Here is a 22,400-nt window from a genome sequence, read left to right as displayed (position 1 = left end):
TCGGCACAATGCTTTACATACATCAGATAGGGCGTTTCTCCTTTGGTAGTGATTAGCTGACCGACACCGGATCTCCATGTGCGCATGCTCGGCACAATGCTTTACATACATCAGATAGGGCGTTTCTCCTTTGGTAGTGATTAGCTGACCGACACCGGATCTCCATGTGCGCATGCTTGGCTCAATGCTTTACATACATCAGATAGGATGTTTCTCCTTTGGTAGTGATTAGCTGGCCCACACTGGATCTCCATGTGCGCATGCTTGGCTCAATGCTTTACATACATCAGATAGGATGTTTCTCCTTTGGTAGTGATTAGCTGGCCCACACTGGATCTCCATGTGCGCATGCTCGGCACAATGCTTTACATACATCAGATAGGGCGTTTCTCCTTTGGTAGTGATTAGCTGGCCCACACTGGATCTCCATGTGCGCATGCTTGGCTCAATGCTTTACATACATCAGATAGGGCGTTTCTCCTTTGGTAGTGATTAGCTGACCCACACCGGATCTCCATGTGTACATGTGCGGCACAACACTTTACATACATCAGATAGGGCGTTTCTCCTTTGGTAGTGATTAGCTGGCCCACACTGGATCTCCATGTGCGCATGCTTGGCTCAATGCTTTACATACATCAGATAGGGCGTTTCTCCTTTGGTAGTGATTAGCTGGCCCACACTGGATCTCCATGTGCGCATGCTCGGCACAATGCTTTACATACATCAGATAGGGCGTTTCTCCTTTGGTAGTGATTAGCTGACCGACACTGGATCTCCATGTGCGCATGCTTGGCTCAATGCTTTACATACATAAGATAGGGCGTTTCTCCTTTGGTAGTGATTAGCTGGCCCACACTGGATCTCCATGTGCGCATGCTCGGCACAATGCTTTACATACATCAGATAGGGCGTTTCTCCTTTGGTAGTGATTAGCTGACCGACACTGGATCTCCATGTGCGCATGCTTTGCTCAATGCTTTACATACATAAGATAGGGCGTTTCTCCTTTGGTAGTGATTAGCTGGCCCACACCGGATCTCCATGTGCGCATGCTTGGCTCAATGCTTTACATACATAAGATAGGGCGTTTCTCCTTTGGTAGTGATTAGCTGGCCCACACTGGATCTCCATGTGCGCATGCTCGGCACAATGCTTTACATACATCAGATAGGGCGTTTCTCCTTTGGTAGTGATTAGCTGGCCCACACTGGATCTCCATGTGCGCATGCTCGGCACAATGCTTTACATACATCAGATAGGGCGTTTCTCCTTTGGTAGTGATTAGCTGACCGACACCGGATCTCCATGTGCGCATGCTCGGCACAATGCTTTACATACATCAGATAGGGCGTTTCTCCTTTGGTAGTGATTAGCTGACCGACACCGGATCTCCATGTGCGCATGCTTGGCTCAATGCTTTACATACATCAGATAGGATGTTTCTCCTTTGGTAGTGATTAGCTGGCCCACACTGGATCTCCATGTGCGCATGCTTGGCTCAATGCTTTACATACATCAGATAGGATGTTTCTCCTTTGGTAGTGATTAGCTGGCCCACACTGGATCTCCATGTGCGCATGCTCGGCACAATGCTTTACATACATCAGATAGGGCGTTTCTCCTTTGGTAGTGATTAGCTGGCCCACACTGGATCTCCATGTGCGCATGCTTGGCTCAATGCTTTACATACATCAGATAGGGCGTTTCTCCTTTGGTAGTGATTAGCTGACCCACACCGGATCTCCATGTGCGCATGTGCGGCACAACACTTTACATACTGTACATCAGATAGGGCGTTTCTCCTTTGGTAGTGATTAGCTGACCCACACCGGATCTCCATGTGCGCATGTGCGGTCTGGCTTCTCCAGATCTTCCTCCTGGCCGGGTGTCGCTATCAGTGTAGGCAGTTTATTTATGCATATGTGGTACACATTGTGTGATTGGCCACTGTAAGTTCACACACTAAACATCGGCTCTTTTGATTGACAACTTTTATAGTCTATATTTACTAGACCGGTCACCATTGGGTAAGCAATTAACATACTTACCTTATATACTCACCCTCATGATCCTTTTCTGACACGACCCCTGATGAAGCTAGGGTGAAACACGCCTTGGGGCGCCAGGACCACATGTCATATCAGTGTCATTCTGTGAGTATCTAAGTATTTAGTAGTCTATAGCATTTTCTATCGAACACTTGTTCCTACACTGGGTGTAATTTATAGGTATTGACACATTCATGCAATATACAGTACAGACCAAAAGTTTGGACACACCTTCTCATTTAAAGATTTTTCTGTATTTTCATAACTATGAAAATTGTACATTCACACTGAAGGCATCAAAACTATGAATTACCACATGTGGAATTAGATACTTAACAAAAAAGTGTGAAACAACTGAAATTATGTCTTATATTCTAGGTTCTTCACAGTAGCCACCTTTTGCTTTGATGACTGCTTTGCACACTCTTGGCATTCTCTTGATGAGCTTCAAGAGGTAGTCCAAACTTTTGGTCTGTCCTGTATACATAGTATTTGTTGGTAGAGCTCGCTGTATATATTAAACTGCAGACATTACATTGTATCTTTATCACGTACATGTGCTCCTACATTGGTTACTTGGTTTTTCTATTTTTCTATTCCATTTTCATTAAGATTTATGAGAGTTTGTAAACCAGAGGTTCTTTTGTTGGTATTCATTGTTATAGTTGTGCCTATGGCGACAATGCCATGGCATTATTAACCCCTTTATCCCCAGAGGTGGTTTGCACATTAATGAACAATCCAATTTTTACAATTCTGACCACTGTCACTTTATGAGGTAATAACCCTGGAACTTCATTGGATCCCACTGATTCCGAGATATTTTTGCAACATATTTTCCTTCATGATAGTGGTAAACTTTCTTCGCTATGACTTGTGTTCATTTATTGAGAGGCCTGGACGTCTTCGTGGAGCGTAACAATATTGTATCTTACAATTATTAGGTTCTGTAGAAGGACGTAGATCTGGGGATTAATACTGAAGGAATATAGGGTGAGCTGGATGGATAAATGGCTTTTTTCGGCCTTACTAACTATGTTACTATGTTATGAGAAAAACTGAAATTTGGCAAAAATTTTGAAAATTTTGCAATTTTCCGACTTTGAATTTTTATGCCCTTAAATCACAAAGATATCTCACACAAAATACTTAATAAATAACATTTCCCACATATCTACTTTACATCAGCACAATTTTGGAACCAACATTTTTTGCTAGGAAGTTATAAGGGTTAAAAGTTGACCAGCGATTTCTAATTTTTCCAACAAAATTTACAAAACCATTTTTTTAGGGACCACCTCACATTTGAAGTCACTTTGAGGGGTCTATATGGCTGAAAATACCCAAAAGTGACACCATTCTAAAAACTACACCCCTCAAGGTACTCAAAACCACATTCAAAAAGTTTATTAACCCTTCAGGTATTTCACAGGAATTAATAGAATATGGAAGGAGAAAATAAACATTTAACTTTTTCTCACAAAAATTTTCCTTTAGACCCTTTTTTTTTAACTTTCCCAAGGGTAACAGGAGAACATGGACCATACAATTTGTTGTGCAATTTCTAATGAGCATGCCGATACCCCATATGTGGGGGAAATCTACTGTTTGGGCGCACGGCAGGGCTCGGAAGGGAAGGAGCACCGTTTCACCTTTTTAATGTAAAATTTGCTGGAATAATTAGCAGATGCCGCGTCCCGTTCGCAGAGCACGCATTCACTTTACTTACCCCCTATAGTTTTTTGTTTCTTTGTTTTGGCCACACTTTTTTTTATCACACATCTGACACTACAGTGCCCTGGTCCCTGCACGGCCAACTTTGTTATTATGATTTTACTGTGATTTGATGTATTCTGATTCCCATACCTCTTACTTGTAGTGTGCAGTTCAAGGCTGTTATTACACTTAAGGGCCTTTCACTGTGTGCGTTTTTTTCACTCATTTTTTACTCTATTGGTTGGATAGATCTGGTGTTCCCCCTACTAGGTATTTTGTGTATGATTGATCTGTGTCTTTTAATATTTTCTATTTTTTATGGAATATTCAATAAAATATTAAAGGGCCACTGTCACCCCCTCCAGCCGTTATAAACTAAAAGAGCCACCTTGTGCAGCAGTAATGCTGCATTCTAACAAGATGGCTCTTTTAGTTTTAGTTTCAAGTATGCCCCAAATAAAGCGTTTTTATACTTAGCCACAATTCCTGTCTCTAGCCAGGGAGGCGGGTCCTCACTCCCCAGCTCTATCCGCTCCTCTGCCGTCACTCCAATCTTCCTGCGCTTTCGGCGCCGCCCCCTCAACGCTGTGTACGTTTCAAAACCGGCGCCTGCGCAGTGTACTGCTGTGCTGTGCAGACGCAGTAAGCTCTGGCCGTATGACGTCCCAAAGGTGGCTGGCCGCAATGCCCGCGCAGGCGCAGTCTGCAAGCCTGGCTGGGACGTCAGACAGCCAGAGGTTACGGCGTCTGCGCAGCACAGCAGTACACTGCGCAGGCGCCGGTTTTGAAACGTACACCGCGCTGAGGGGGCGGCGCCGAAAGCGCAGGAAGAGTTGAATGACGGCAGAGGAGCGGTTAGAGCTGGGGAGTGAGGACCCACCTCCCTGGCTAGAGACAGGAATTGTGGCTAAGTATAAAAACGCTTTATTTGGGGTATACTTTGGGGTAACAAAAACTAAAAGAGCCAGCTTGTTAGAATGCAGCATTACTGCTGCACAAGGTGGCTCTTTTAGTTTATAACGGCTGGAGGGGGTGACAGTGGCCCTTTAAGAGTTTTATAATCTCTTCGTATGGCCAAACTTCTTATTTACAGTTTGGTATTTGTTGTTTATTGTAGTGACCAGTACGCTGTAGTGATCAGTACGCTGTAGTGACCAAGTACGTTGTAGTGACCAGTACGCTGTAGTGACCAGTACGCTGTAGTGACCAAGTACGTTGTAGTGACCAAGTACGCTGTAGTGATCAGTACGCTGTAGTGACCAAGTACGTTGTAGTGACCAGTACGCTGTAGTGACCAGTACGCTATAGTGACCAGTACGCTGTAGTGACCAGTACGCTGTAGTGACCAGTACATTATAGTGACCAGTACATTGTAGTGACCAGTACATTGTAGTGACCAGTACATTGTAGTGACCAGTACGCTGTAGTGACCAAGTACGTTGTAGTGACCAGTACGCTGTAGTGACCAGTACGCTGTAGTGACCAAGTACGTTGTAGTGACCAGTACGCTGTAGTGACCAGTACGCTGTAGTGACCAGTACGCTATAGTGACCAGTACGCTGTAGTGACCAGTACGCTGTAGTGACCAGTACATTATAGTGACCAGTACATTGTAGTGACCAGTACATTGTAGTGACCAGTACGCTGTAGTGACCAGTACATTATAGTGACCAGTACATTGTAGTGACCAGTACATTGTAGTGACCAGTACGCTGTAGTGACCAGTACGCTGTAGTGACCAGTACGCTGTAGTGACCAGTACGCTGTAGTGACCAGTACGCTGTAGTGACCAGTACGCTGTAGTGACCAGTACATTATAGTGACCAGTACATTGTAGTGACCAGTACATTGTAGTGACCAGTACGCTGTAGTGACCAGTACGCTGTAGTGACCAGTACATTATAGTGAACAGTACGCTGTAGTGACCAGTACGTTGTAGTGACCAGTACGCTGTAGTGACCAGTACGCTGTAGTGACCAGTACGCTGTAGTGACCAGTACATTGTAGTGACCAGTACATTGTAGTGACGAGTACGCTGTAGTGACCAGTACGCTGTAGTGACCAGGACATTGTAGTGACCAGTACATTGTAGTGACTAGTACGCTGTAGTGACCAGGACATTGTAGTGACCAGTACATTATAGTGACCAGTACGCTGTAGTGACCAGTACGCTGTAGTGACCAGTACATTGTAGTGACCAGTACATTGTAGTGACCAGTACATTGTAGTGACCAGTACATTATAGTGACCAGTACGCTGTAGTGACCAGTACATTGTAGTGAGCAGTACATTGTAGTGACCAGTACGCTGTAGTGACCAGGACATTATAGTGACCAGTACGCTGTAGTGACCAGTACATTGTAGTGACCAGTACATTATAGTGACCAGTACGCTGTAGTGACCAGTACGCTGTAGTGACCAGTACATTGTAGTGACCAGTACATTATAGTGACCAGTACGCTGTAGTGACCAGTACATTGTAGTGACCAGTACATTATAGTGACCAGTACGCTGTAGTGACCAGTACATTGTAGTGACCAGTACGCTGTAGTGACCAGTACATTATAGTGACCAGTACGCTGTAGTGACCAGTACGCTGTAGTGACCAGTACATTGTAGTGACCAGTACATAATAGTGACCAGTACGCTGTAGTGACCAGTACATTATAGTGACCAGTACGCTGTAGTGACCAGTACATTGTAGTGACCAGTACATTGTAGTGACCAGTACGCTGTAGTGACCAGTACATTATAGTGACCAGTACGCTGTAGTGACCAGTACGCTGTAGTGACCAGTACGCTGTAGTGACCAGTACGCTGTAGTGACCAGTACATTGTAGTGACCAGTACATTATAGTGACCAGTACGCTGTAGTGACCAGTACATTGTAGTGACCAGTACATTATAGTGACCAGTACATTATAGTGACCAGTACATTATAGTGACCAGTACGCTGTAGTGACCAGTACGCTGTAGTGACCAGTACATTGTAGTGACCAGTACATTGTAGTGACCAGTACGCTGTAGTGACCAGTACGCTGTAGTGACCAGTACATTGTAGTGACCAGTACATTATAGTGACCAGTACATTATAGTGACCAGTACATTGTAGTGACCAGTACATTGTAGTGACCAGTACGCTGTAGTGACCAGTACATTGTAGTGACCAGTACATTGTAGTGACCAGTACATTATAGTGACCAGTACGCTGTAGTGATCAGTACGCTGTAGTGATCAGTACATTATAGTGACCAGTACGCTGTAGTGACCAGTACGCTGTAGTGATCAGTACGCTGTAGTGACCAGTACATTATAGTGACCAGTACATTATAGTGACCAGTACGCTGTAGTGACCAGTACATTGTAGTGACCAGTACATTGTAGTGACCAGTACATTATAGTGACCAGTACGCTGTAGTGACCAGTACATTATAGTGACCAGTACATTATAGTGACCAGTACGCTGTAGTGAACAGTACATTATAGTGACCAGTACATTATAGTGACCAGTACGCTGTAGTGACCAGTACGCTGTAGTGACCAGTACATTATAGTGACCAGTACGCTGTAGTGACCAGTACATTATAGTGACCAGTACATTATAGTGACAGTACGCTGTAGTGACCAGTACATTGTAGTGACCAGTACGCTGTAGTGACCAGTACATTATAGTGACCAGTACGCTGTAGTGACCAGTACATTATAGTGACCAGTACGCTGTAGTGACCAGTACATTATAGTGACCAGTACGCTGTAGTGACCAGTACATTATAGTGATCAGTACGCTGTAGTGACCAGTACGCTGTAGTGACCAGTACATTATAGTGACCAGTACGCTGTAGTGACCAGTACATTGTAGTGACCAGTACGCTGTAGTGACCAGTACATTATAGTGTCCAGTACGCTGTAGTGACCAGTACGCTGTAGTGACCAGTACATTATAGTGACCAGTACGCTGTAGTGACCAGTACATTGTAGTGACCAGTACATTATAGTGACCAGTACGCTGTAGTGACCAGTACGCTGTAGTGACCAGTACATTGTAGTGACCAGTACATTATAGTGACCAGTACGCTGTAGTGACCAGTACATTGTAGTGACCAGTACATTATAGTGACCAGTACATTATAGTGACCAGTACATTGTAGTGACCAGTACGCTGTAGTGACCAGTACATTGTAGTGACCAGTACATTATAGTGACCAGTACGCTGTAGTGATCAGTACGCTGTAGTGATCAGTACATTATAGTGACCAGTACGCTATAGTGACCAGTACGCTGTAGTGACCAGTACGCTGTAGTGATCAGTACGCTGTAGTGACCAGTACATTATAGTGACCAGTACATTATAGTGACCAGTACGCTGTAGTGACCAGTACATTGTAGTGACCAGTACATTGTAGTGACCAGTACATTATAGTGACCAGTACGCTGTAGTGACCAGTACATTATAGTGACCAGTACATTATAGTGACCAGTACGCTGTAGTGAACAGTACATTATAGTGACCAGTACATTATAGTGACCAGTACGCTGTAGTGACCAGTACGCTGTAGTGACCAGTACATTGTAGTGACCAGTACGCTGTAGTGACCAGTACATTATAGTGACCAGTACGCTGTAGTGACCAGTACATTATAGTGACCAGTACATTATAGTGACAGTACGCTGTAGTGACCAGTACATTGTAGTGACCAGTACGCTGTAGTGACCAGTACATTATAGTGACCAGTACGCTGTAGTGACCAGTACATTATATTGACCAGTACGCTGTAGTGACCAGTACATTATAGTGATCAGTACGCTGTAGTGACCAGTACGCTGTAGTGACCAGTACATTATAGTGACCAGTACGCTGGAGTGACCAGTACATTATAGTGATCAGTACGCTGTAGTGACCAGTACGCTGTAGTGACCAGTACATTATAGTGACCAGTACGCTGTAGTGACCAGTACATTGTAGTGACCAGTACGCTGTAGTGACCAGTACATTATAGTGACCAGTACGCTGTAGTGACCAGTACATTGTAGTGACCAGTACATTGTAGTGACCAGTACATTGTAGTGACCAGTACGCTGTAGTGACCAGTACATTGTAGTGACCAGTACGCTGTAGTGACCAGTACATTATAGTGACCAGTACGCTGTAGTGACCAGTACATTGTAGTGACCAGTACGCTGTAGTGACCAGGACATTATAGTGACCAGTACATTGTAGTGACCAGTACGCTGTAGTGACCAGTACATTATAGTGACCAGTACGCTGTAGTGACCAGTACGCTGTAGTGACCAGTACGCTGTAGTGACCAGTACATTGTAGTGACCAGTACGCTGTAGTGACCAGTACATTATAGTGACCAGTACGCTGTAGTGACCAGTACATTGTAGTGACCAGTACGCTGTAGTGACCAGTACATTATAGTGACCAGTACGCTGTAGTGACCAGTACGCTGTAGTGACCAGTACGCTGTAGTGACCAGTACATTATAGTGACCAGTACGCTGTAGTGACCAGTACGCTGTAGTGACCAGTACGCTGTAGTGACCAGTACATTATAGTGACCAGTACGCTGTAGTGACCAGTACGCTGTAGTGACCAGTACGCTGTAGTGACCAGTACATTATAGTGACCAGTACATTATAGTGACCAGTACATTGTAGTGACCAGTACGCTGTAGTGACCAGTACATTATAGTGACCAGTACGCTGTAGTGACCAGTACGCTGTAGTGACCAGTACGCTGTAGTGACCAGTACATTATAGTGACCAGTACGCTGTAGTGACCAGTACATTGTAGTGACCAGTACGCTGTAGTGACCAGGACATTGTAGTGACCAGTACGCTGTAGTGACCAGTACATTATAGTGACCAGTACGCTGTAGTGACCAGTACATTGTAGTGACCAGTACGCTGTAGTGACCAGTACATTGTAGTGACCAGTACGCTGTAGTGACCAGTACATTATAGTGACCAGTACGCTGTAGTGACCAGTACATTATAGTGACCAGTACGCTGTAGTGACCAGTACATTATAGTGACCAGTACATTGTAGTGACCAGTACATTATAGTGACCAGTACGCTGTAGTGACCAGTACATTATAGTGACCAGTACATTGTAGTGACCAGTACATTGTAGTGACCAGTACGCTGTAGTGACCAGTACATTGTAGTGACCAGTACGCTGTAGTGACCAGTACATTATAGTGACCAGTACGCTGTAGTGACCAGTACATTATAGTGACCAGTACGCTGTAGTGACCAGTACATTATAGTGACCAGTACATTATAGTGACCAGTACATTGTAGTGACCAGTACGCTGTAGTGACCAGTACGCTGTAGTGACCAGTACATTGTAGTGACCAGTACGCTGTAGTGACCAGTACATTATAGTGACCAGTACGCTGTAGTGACCAGTACATTGTAGTGACCAGTACATTATAGTGACCAGTACATTGTAGTGACCAGTACGCTGTAGTGACCAGGACATTGTAGTGACCAGTACATTGTAGTGACCAGTACATTATAGTGACCAGTACATTATAGTGACCAGTACGCTGTAGTGACCAGTACGCTGTAGTGACCAGTACATTGTAGTGACCAGTACATTGTAGTGACCAGTACATTATAGTGACCAGTACATTATAGTGACCAGTACATTGTAGTGACCAGTACATTATAGTGACCAGTATGCTGTAGTGACCAGTACATTATAGTGACCAGTACATTATAGTGACCAGTACATTGTAGTGACCAGTACGCTGTAGTGACCAGTACGCTGTAGTGACCAGTACATTGTAGTGACCAGTACGCTGTAGTGACCAGTACATTATAGTGACCAGTACGCTGTAGTGACCAGTACATTGTAGTGACCAGTACATTATAGTGACCAGTACATTGTAGTGACCAGTACGCTGTAGTGACCAGGACATTGTAGTGACCAGTACATTGTAGTGACCAGTACATTATAGTGACCAGTACATTATAGTGACCAGTACGCTGTAGTGACCAGTACATTGTAGTGACCAGTACATTGTAGTGACCAGTACATTATAGTGACCAGTACATTATAGTGACCAGTACATTGTAGTGACCAGTACATTATAGTGACCAGTACGCTGTAGTGACCAGGACATTGTAGTGACCAGTACATTGTAGTGACCAGTACATTATAGTGACCAGTACATTATAGTGACCAGTACGCTGTAGTGACCAGTACATTGTAGTGACCAGTACATTGTAGTGACCAGTACGCTGTAGTGACCAGTACATTATAGTGACCAGTACGCTGTAGTGACCAGGACATTGTAGTGACCAGTACATTGTAGTGACCAGTACATTATAGTGACCAGTACATTATAGTGACCAGTACGCTGTAGTGACCAGTACATTATAGTGACCAGTACATTGTAGTGACCAGTACATTATAGTGACCAGTACATTATAGTGACCAGTACGCTGTAGTGACCAGTACATTGTAGTGACCAGTACATTGTAGTGACCAGTACATTATAGTGACCAGTACATTATAGTGACCAGTACATTATAGTGACCAGTACATTGTAGTGACCAGTACATTATAGTGACCAGTACGCTGTAGTGACCAGTACATTATAGTGACCAGTACGCTGTAGTGACCAGTACATTGTAGTGACCAGTACGCTGTAGTGACCAGTACATTATAGTGACCAGTACGCTGTAGTGACCAGTACATTGTAGTGACCAGTACATTATAGTGATCAGTACGCTGTAGTGACCAGTACATTATAGTGACCAGTACGCTGTAGTGACCAGTACATTATAGTGACCAGTACATTATAGTGATCAGTACGTTGTAGTGATCAGTACGCTGTAGTGACCAGTACGCTGTAGTGACCAGGACATTATAGTGACCAGTACATTGTAGTGACCAGTACGCTGTAGTGACCAGTACGCTGTAGTGACCAGTACATTGTAGTGACCAGTACGCTGTAGTGACCAGTACATTATAGTGACCAGTACGCTGTAGTGACCAGTACATTGTAGTGACCAGTACGCTGTAGTGACCAGTACGCTGTAGTGACCAGTACATTGTAGTGACCAGTACGCTGTAGTGACCAGTACATTATAGTGACCAGTACATTGTAGTGACCAGTACATTGTAGTGACCAGTACGCTGTAGTGACCAGTACATTGTAGTGACCAGTACGCTGTAGTGACCAGTACATTATAGTGACCAGTACGCTGTAGTGACCAGTACATTATAGTGACCAGTACGCTGTAGTGACCAGTACATTATAGTGACCAGTACATTATAGTGACCAGTACATTGTAGTGACCAGTACGCTGTAGTGACCAGTACGCTGTAGTGACCAGTACATTGTAGTGACCAGTACGCTGTAGTGACCAGTACATTATAGTGACCAGTACGCTGTAGTGACCAGTACATTGTAGTGACCAGTACATTATAGTGACCAGTACATTGTAGTGACCAGTACGCTGTAGTGACCAGGACATTGTAGTGACCAGTACATTGTAGTGACCAGTACATTATAGTGACCAGTACATTATAGTGACCAGTACGCTGTAGTGACCAGTACGCTGTAGTGACCAGTACATTGTAGTGACCAGTACATTGTAGTGACCAGTACATTATAGTGACCAGTACATTATAGTGACCAGTACATTGTAGTGACCAGTACATTATAGTGACCAGTATGCTGTAGTGACCAGTACATTATAGTGACCAGTACATTATAGTGACCAGTACATTGTAGTGACCAGTACGCTGTAGTGACCAGTACGCTGTAGTGACCAGTACATTGTAGTGACCAGTACGCTGTAGTGACCAGTACATTATAGTGACCAGTACGCTGTAGTGACCAGTACATTGTAGTGACCAGTACATTATAGTGACCAGTACATTGTAGTGACCAGTACGCTGTAGTGACCAGGACATTGTAGTGACCAGTACATTGTAGTGACCAGTACATTATAGTGACCAGTACATTATAGTGACCAGTACGCTGTAGTGACCAGTACATTGTAGTGACCAGTACATTGTAGTGACCAGTACATTATAGTGACCAGTACATTATAGTGACCAGTACATTGTAGTGACCAGTACATTATAGTGACCAGTACGCTGTAGTGACCAGGACATTGTAGTGACCAGTACATTGTAGTGACCAGTACATTATAGTGACCAGTACATTATAGTGACCAGTACGCTGTAGTGACCAGTACATTGTAGTGACCAGTACATTGTAGTGACCAGTACGCTGTAGTGACCAGTACATTATAGTGACCAGTACGCTGTAGTGACCAGGACATTGTAGTGACCAGTACATTGTAGTGACCAGTACATTATAGTGACCAGTACATTATAGTGACCAGTACGCTGTAGTGACCAGTACATTATAGTGACCAGTACATTGTAGTGACCAGTACATTATAGTGACCAGTACATTATAGTGACCAGTACGCTGTAGTGACCAGTACATTGTAGTGACCAGTACATTGTAGTGACCAGTACATTATAGTGACCAGTACATTATAGTGACCAGTACATTATAGTGACCAGTACATTGTAGTGACCAGTACATTATAGTGACCAGTACGCTGTAGTGACCAGTACATTATAGTGACCAGTACGCTGTAGTGACCAGTACATTGTAGTGACCAGTACGCTGTAGTGACCAGTACATTATAGTGACCAGTACGCTGTAGTGACCAGTACATTGTAGTGACTAGTACGCTGTAGTGACCAGTACATTATAGTGACCAGTACATTATAGTGATCAGTACGTTGTAGTGATCAGTACGCTGTAGTGACCAGTACATTGTAGTGACCAGTACGCTGTAGTGACCAGTACATTGTAGTGACCAGTACGCTGTAGTGACCAGTACATTGTAGTGACTAGTACGCTGTAGTGACCAGTACATTATAGTGACCAGTACATTATAGTGATCAGTACGTTGTAGTGATCAGTACGCTGTAGTGACCAGTACATTATAGTGACCAGTACGCTGTAGTGACCAGTACATTATAGTGACCAGTACGCTGTAGTGATCAGTACGCTGTAGTGACCAGTACGCTGTAGTGACCAGGACATTATAGTGACCAGTACATTGTAGTGACCAGTACGCTGTAGTGACCAGTACGCTGTAGTGACCAGTACATTGTAGTGACCAGTACGCTGTAGTGACCAGTACATTATAGTGACCAGTACGCTGTAGTGACCAGTACATTGTAGTGACATTGTGTGCCCTTCAAGATGCACTTGGAGGCATAATTGGGATAAAACAGTGTCTGGCAGAATTGTGAGTGGCCGATATGTGTCGCAGAGGGAGTCTGCGTGGTAAGCCTGATGTGATGTTGTTGTTCTGGGACCTGTAGTCCCTCAAGAGTTGGTGTAGTTGTAAGGGAGACTTACTAGGCTAGTTGTGTGAGATGGGCGGGACAATCTAGCCACACACTCCCGTCCAGGGGAGTGGTTAAGGGTATATAATGTGACCAGGGTGTGGGTCACATGTTCATGTTTGGTTCCTGTATTTGGATCTGAGTGGTTCAAGTGCAAGGCGCTGGAAGCCTGTGCTGGAAGTCCTGGATCATAGGATTCCTGAAGAGCATGTGGTGGGGCTCTGGACCTGGCACATGGCAGTGTGTGAAACGGTCTGATCACCGTAGGTAATGCTGACCGGGGTCAGTGAGAACGTCTGAAGGTTACCTCTGTGGAGGAGAGGAATCCAGGAACCTGTGAAGGTCGCCCACAGGTAATGGACAGGGATCCGTGTGTTATGCTGACCGGGGTTAGTGACGGACTGTGGTTTATGATGAGGCGCTCGCTCAAAACACATTTGTTCAGAGCGGCCTACCACATTCACTAATCAGTCATGTTATGTTTATGTGTGTGTAGCCCATTCACTATCTCCATCTATCCCCCACCCCCTGAAGATGGCCGGACCCTCATTGTAAATACATCATTGTAAATACTTTGTATCTCCCCTCCTCATTGTAGATTGTAAGCTCTCACCAGCAGGGGCGGATTATTGGGCTTTATTGTATTGTTAATGTTGTTACTTATGACTGTTGTGTTTGAAACTGTTAAACTGTAAAGCGCTGCGGAATATGTTGGCGCTATATAAATAAAGATTATTATTATTATTATTATTATTATGTGAAATAAACCTAGAGACTGTTTTATAAGAAATCCATGCCTGAGTGCGTTAATCCTGTGCCAAGCGAGTGTCCCCCAAGACACGTAGTGGGTGAAACGCTACAGTGTATAGAGGATAGCATTGTCTGTGAGAGCTTTGTCTATAAAGACGGGCATAGTGCAGAGTACATGTGCCCCCCGACATGTGTTTGGTAAGCTATAGGGGGCATGCATACGATTACTGTTAGCCAGTCGCAGACACTCATTACAGGAGACTTCACATTGTGACTGTGCAGTATGGACAGCTCTTCCCACAGCTCACACTCTCAATACTTTCTATTTCAGGTCCTCCATCGACTCCTGCAATGAGTCCAAGAAGAAAACTAAGCAGCAACACGAGGTACAAAGAGCAGAGCATGAGAAATGGAACTGGACCTGAGTCCCGATGTGACAGAATGGGGCCGGTCCCGATGTGACAGAATGGGGCTGATCTTGTTGTTACAGAAAGGGTCGTTACAAACATGACAAAACAGGGCCATTCCAGATGTGACAGAATGGGGCTGGTCCCAACGTGACAGAATGGGGCTGGTCCCAACGTGACAGAATGGGGCCGGTCCCGATGTGACAGAATGGAGCCGATCCTGTCGTTATAGAATGGGTCATTACAGATGTGACAGAATGGAGCCAGTCCAGACATGACAGAATGGGGCCAATTCTGTTGTTATAGAAGAGGTCATTCCAGACATGACAGAATGGGGCCAATTCTGTTGTTATAGAAGAGGTCATTCCAGACATGACAGAATGGGGCCAATTCTGTTGTTATAGAAGAGGTCATTCCAGACATGACAGAATGGGGCCAATTCTGTTGTTATAGAAGAGGTCATTCCAGACATGACAGAATGGGGCTATTCCCGTAGTGACAGAATGGGGCTGATCCTTTCATTATAAAAGGGGTCTTTCCAGACAAAACAGAATAGAGCCGTTCCCTATGTCACAGAATGCTGCCAGCCCCGACATGACAGAATGGGGCCGATCCTGTCGTTATAGAAGGGGTCTTTCCAGACGTGACAGAATAGGGCCGTTCCCGATGTGACCGAATGCAGCTGGTCCCAACATGACAGAATGGGGCCGATCCTGTCGTTATAGAAGGGGTCATTACAGATGTGACAGAATGCGTCCGGACCTGACATGACAGAATGGGGGCAATCTTGTCATTATAGTAGGGGTTGTTCTAGACGTGACAGAATGCGTCCGGTCCCAACATGACAGTATGGGGCAAATCCTGTAATTCTAGAAGGGGTTGTTTCAGATATGACAGAACGGAGCCGTTCCCAACGTGACAGAATAGGGCTGGTCCCGATGTGACAGAATGCAGGCGGTCCTGTCATTATAGAAGGGGTCGTTCCAGATGTGACAGAATGGGGCAGATCCTGTTGTTATAGAAGGGGTCGTTCCCGACGTGATAGAATGCGGCCATGACAGTCAGTATGGGTGCAAAATTCTCACCGTCTCTTCCAAATTTGGTAATGGGACGGTGGGAAGAAATGTACCTATACAATCAAACAAATCCTTTTACAAACCGCATCATCTGGATGGGACGCTATATTGATGACCTTCTATTTGTTTGGGAAGGTCCAACAGAATCAATAGAAGACTAAAAAAATAAAGGGAACACTTAAACAACAGAATATAACTCCAAGTAAATTAAACTTCTGTGAAATCAGACTGTCCACTTAGGAACAACACTGACTGACAATCAATGTCACATGCTGTTGTGCAAATAGAATAGACAAGAGATAAAAATTATTGTCAATTATCAAGACCCCCTCAATAAAGGAGTGGTTCTGCAGGTGGGGACCACAGACCACATCTCAGTACCAATGCTTTCTGGCTGATGTTTTGGTCACTTTTGAATGTTGGTTGTGCTTTCACACTCGTGATAGCATGAGACGAACTCTACAACCCACACAAATGGCTCAGGTAGTGCAGCTCATCCAGGATGGAACATCAATGCGAGCTTTGGCAAGAAGGTTTGCTGTGTCTGTCAGCATAGTGTCCAGAGGCTGGAGGCGCTACCAGGAGACAGGCCAGTACACCAGGAGACGTGGAGAGGGCTGTAGGAGGGCAACAACCCAGCAGCAGGACCGCTACCTCAGCCTTTGTGCAAGGAGGAACAGGAGGAGCACTGCCAGAGCTCTGCAAAATGACCTCCAGCAGGCCACATTGTGCATGTGTCTGCACAAACTGTTAGAAAGTGACTCTATGAGGAAGGTCTGGTTGTCTGATGTCCAAAGATGGGGGTTGTTCTCACAGCCCAATACCGTGCAGGACGCTTGGCATTTGCCACAGAACACCAGGATTGGCAAATACGCCACTGGCGCCCTGTGCTCTTCACACATGAAAGCAGGATCACACTGAGCACATGTGACAGACGTGGCAAAGTCTGGAGACGCCGTGGAGAGCGATCTGCTGTCTGCAACATCCTTCAGCATGACTGATTTGGTAGTGGGTTAGTAATGGTATGGGGTGGCATTTCTTTGGAGGGCCGCACAGCCCTCCATGTGCTCGCCAGAGGTAGCCTGACTGCCATTAGGTACCGAGATGAGATCCTCAGACTCCTTGTGAGACCATATGCTGGTGCGGTTGGCCCTGGGTTCCTCCTAATGCAGGACAATGCCAGACCTCATGTGGCTGGAGTGTTCCATCAACCAACACCACAATGCACCACAGACTGTCCAGGAGTTGGCGGATGCTTTAGTCCAGATCTGGGAGGAGATCCCTCAGGAGACCATCCGCCGCCTCATCAGGAGCATGCCCAGGCGTTGTACATTAGGGAGGTCATACAGGCACGTGGAGGCCACACACACTACTGAGCATCATTTTGACTTGTCATTAGGCATTTCCACTGAAGTGGGATAAGCCTGTAATTTGATTTTCCACTTTGATTTCGAGTATCATTCCAAATCCAGACCTCCATTGGATATTCATTTTGATTTTCATTGATGATTGTTCGGAACACATTCCACTATGCAATGAATAAAAATTTGCAACTGGAATATTTCATTCAGAGATATCTAGGATGTGGGATTTTAGTGTTCCCTTTATTTTTTTGAGCAGTGAATTAACATCATTGATTTCAATTTGAAATTTACTTGTGCCCATGATAGTCAGAGAAAAGTTTTTTGGGACGTTACTCTTTTTGGAAACTCAGAGACAAAGAAAGTAAACACTGGTCCATTTAGGAAGCCGACTGCATCAAATACAATATTGCATGCTGATTCCTGCCATCCAGCCCACACTATTAAAAGCATACCTGTGGGAGAGTTAATTAGAAATAGCTCAAAAAGACAAACCTATGAGAATGAAAAAAACAAAACAAGACTACAGGCCAGACATTACCCAAAAAGAGCAGCTACGATAGTGGACAGTATAGACAGGAAAAAATGATTGCAAAATAAAAAGCTGCCTAATAGCAATAATGAACAAAATATCACTTTTAGCACTGAATATACACCACAATATACTGATATAATTAAAGGGAACTTGTCACCCTCCCTACCCTGGCGTTAGTAACTAAAAGAGCCATCTTGTGCGGCACTAATGCTGCATTTGGACACGGTGGCTCTTTTAGTTATTCTCCTTGCACACGCTGAACTCAACACTTATAAAATGTGTCCCCTCATACCGTGAAACCGTCCCGGAGGTGGGACTTTCCTTCTTAAAGGGACTCTGTCACCTGAATTTGGCGGGACTGGTTTTGGGTCATATGGGCGGAGTTTTCGGGTGTTTGATTCACCCTTTCCTTACCTGCTGGCTGCATGCTGGCTGCAATATTGGATTAAAGTTCATTCTCTGTCCTCCATAGTACACGCCTGCGCTGTGCAATCTTGCCTTGTGCAGGCGTGTACTATGGAGGACATGGAATGAACTTCAATCCAATATTGCAGCCAGCATGCAGCCAGCGGGTAAGGAAAGGGTGGATCAAACACCCGAAAACTCCGCCCATATGACCCAAAACCAGTCCCGCCAACTTCAGGTGACAGGTTCCCTTTAATGAGACGCGGCACAGCTGTCATTCACACCCCCTTGGCGTTGTTTGAATCTGTCCCGGAGCGTGCGCTGTTACGTTATCGTACAAAGTCCAGCTCACCATGATCGACATCCTTGGAAACTCGGAGCACGGAACCGCTGTGTCAAGGTGTGGAAAAATCAGGGAAGAAATGAGGAATCCAACTCAACGAGAATCCCAGCCTCGCAGTGTGAATACATCAGAAGACACTGCGGGGCGAGATCTCGGGCAGCGCGGCCGCACAGGCGCAATAAGCAAGACACCAAATGATGTCAGAAGACGGGCAGCGCTATCTGCGCATGCCCAATGGATAACGTAACAGCGAAGAAATGAGGAATCCAGCTCAACGAGAATCCCAGCCCCGCAGTGTGAATACATCAGAAGACACTGCGGGGCGAGATCTCGGGCAGCGCGGCCGCACAGGCGCAATAAGCAAGACACCAAATGATGTCAGAAGACGGGCAGCGCTATCTGCGCATGCCCAATGGATAATGTAACAGCGAAGAAATGAGGAATCCAACTCAACGAGAATCCCAGCCTCGAAGTGTGAATACATCAGAAGACACTGCGGGGCGAGATCTCGGGCAGCGCGGCCGCACAGGCGCAGTAAGCAAGACACCAAATGATGTCAGAAGACTGGCAGCGCTAACTGCGCATGCCCAATGGATAACGTAACAGCGAAGAAATGAGGAATCCAACTCAACGAGAATCCCAGCCCCGCAGTGTGAATACATCAGAAGACACTGCGGGGCGAGATCTCGGGCAGCGCGGCCGCACAGGCGCAATAAGCAAGACACCAAATGATGTCAGAAGACGGGCAGCGCTATCTGCGCATGCCCAATGGATAACGTAACAGCGAAGAAATGAGGAATCCAGCTCAACGAGAATCCCAGCCTCGCAGTGTGAATACATCAGAAGACACTGCGGGGCGAGATCTCGGGCAGCGCGGCCGCACAGGCGCAGTAAGCAAGACACCAAATGATGTCAGAAGACGGGCAGCGCTATCTGCGCATGCCCAATGGATAACGTAACAGCGAAGAAATGAGGAATCCAGCTCAACGAGAATCCCAGCCCCGCAGTGTGAATACATCAGAAGACACTGCGGGGCGAGATCTCGGGCAGCGCGGCCGCACAGGCGCAATAAGCAAGACACCAAATGATGTCAGAAGACGGGCAGCGCTATCTGCGCATGCCCAATGGATAACGTAACAGCGAAGAAATGAGGAATCCAACTCAACGAGAATCCCAGCCTCGCAGTGTGAATACATCAGAAGACACTGCGGGGCGAGATCTCGGGCAGCGCGGCCGCACAGGCGCAATAAGCAAGACACCAAATGATGTCAGAAGACTGGCAGCGCTATCTGCGCATGCCCAATGGATAACGTAACAGCAAAGAAATGAGGAATCCAACTCAACGAGAATCCCAGCCTCGCAGTGTGAATACATCAGAAGACACTGCGGGGCGAGATCTCGGGCAGCGCGGCCGCACAGGCGCAATAAGCAAGACACCAAATGATGTCAGAAGACGGGCAGCGCTATCTGCGCATGCCCAATGGATAATGTAACAGCGAAGAAATGAGGAATCCAGCTCAACGAGATAGTGAAAAAACTCTTTTCTTTATTCACTTGGAAAATGTGTTCAGTAGAGGATAAAAACATCAGCCATTACAAAGGATAAAATGCGATATCAACGCGTTTCTGGTGATCGAACACCTTAGTCATGATATCCAATGCGTGGCTTGTCTGGCGTTTTTATACTAAGATCCGGTGAGCACACCGCTACACTAATTAACGTAACAAGAAAGTGAATATGAATGCAGATTAAAACCAGTACTTTGGCCGGATGACAGTACAATATGGGCAATATATTATTCACAGAATTAAATAATTTTTGGATTATATATCCTATTGCATAGAAATAGCCTCAAAAATATCCTATATATGTGGAATTTTATTTGATGTCATGATTTTATGAACATGGAAAAATGCACCATAATTGTTAGCGCATACAGTATAGAAGCAAATGTAATACTATCAGTCAATTTATGAATAAAAATCCTAGAAAAGGATTTTGACGATAATTAATTTTGTTCCATATGGTTGTTTTGCACTAAGTACTGAGGAATTAATGTAATTAGTTGCAGGTTTGATGTAGCATGCTGACCTTTATATCGGTTTTAGAAGGAGGGAAGGAAAAAGACAGGATGCCCTGTGTGTATTTTGTACTGGCAGAAACCGCATAGACTAGGAGAGATGTTTTAAAATATAATCTATAAAGTGCATTGTATATAATATAGAAGCATTTAGAATTTATAATACAGGGTTTCCTGTCAAGAGAATCCCTCCTAGAGTATAGATGAGCTAGCAGGCGGAAACTTCAGAAAATAAATCATAGCTCCTGAGTTTATTGCCGTTATGCCTGATTACCCAGTATTACATTTGGTGCTAGAATTGTCCATAAGACAGATACATTTTAAAGTCTAAATGGGCTATAAATTAAATCCTTTCAAAAGAAGAACAAGAAAACTACACACTACTATTGCCGGTACATGTTAGTCCATACCTCTTTGTCATCTCCCCTGTAAATAGTATATACCTGCTGTATGTCATCTCCTCCTGTATATAGTATATACCTATGTGTCCTCTCCTCCTGTATATATATGTACTTGTATGTCATCACTTCTGTATATACTATATACCTGTGTGTAATCTCCCCTGTATATAGTATATACCTGTATGTCATCTCCTGTATATAGTATATAGCTGTATATCATCTCCAATGTATATAGTATATACCTGTATGTCATCTCCTCCTGTATATAGTATATACCTGTGTCATCTCTCCTGTATATAGTATATACCTGTGTCATCTCCTCCTGTATATAGTATATACCTGTGTGTCATCTCCTGTATATAGTATATATCTGTGTGTCATCTCCTCCTATATATAGTATATACCTGTATGTCATCTCCTGTATATAGTATATATCTGTATGTCATATCCCCTGTATATAGTATATACCTGTATGTCATCTCCTCCTGTATATAGTATATACGTGTGTCATCTCCTCCTGTATATAGTATATACCTGTGTGTCATCTCCTGTATATAGTATATACCTGTGTGTCATCTCCTGTATATAGTATATACCTGTATGTCATCTCCTGTATTTAGTATATACCTGTGTCATCTCCTCCTGTATATAGTATATACCAGGTTGTCATCTCCTCCTGTATATAGTATATACCTGTATGTCATCTCCTCCTGTATATAGTATATACCTGTATGTCATCTCCTCCTGTATATAGTATATACCTGTGTCATCTTCTGCTGTATATAGTATACACCTATATGTCATCTCCTGTATATAGTATATACCTGTATGTCATCTCCCCTGTAAATAGTATATTGTTGTGAGTTCTGCTCTT

General features: G+C 44.6%; 1 protein-coding gene across 1 annotated transcript in view; it reads left to right on the top strand.

The window, feature by feature from the left end:
* WDR97 (WD repeat domain 97) overlaps nucleotides 1–22,400 on the top strand; it is a 519,753-nt gene that overhangs the window by 193,347 nt on the left and 304,006 nt on the right. The window contains exon 11 of the mRNA XM_069732096.1: nucleotides 15,249–15,303. Coding sequence (XP_069588197.1) covers nucleotides 15,249–15,303 — 55 coding nt within the window. The remainder of the gene's footprint in view (nucleotides 1–15,248; nucleotides 15,304–22,400) is intronic.

The sequence above is a fragment of the Ranitomeya imitator genome, chromosome 6, assembly GCF_032444005.1.
Source record: "Ranitomeya imitator isolate aRanImi1 chromosome 6, aRanImi1.pri, whole genome shotgun sequence".
Taxonomy (NCBI): Eukaryota; Metazoa; Chordata; class Amphibia; order Anura; family Dendrobatidae; genus Ranitomeya; species Ranitomeya imitator.
The sequence above is the reverse complement of the archived record's forward strand: the minus strand, read 5'-3'. Positions and strand labels throughout refer to the sequence as shown.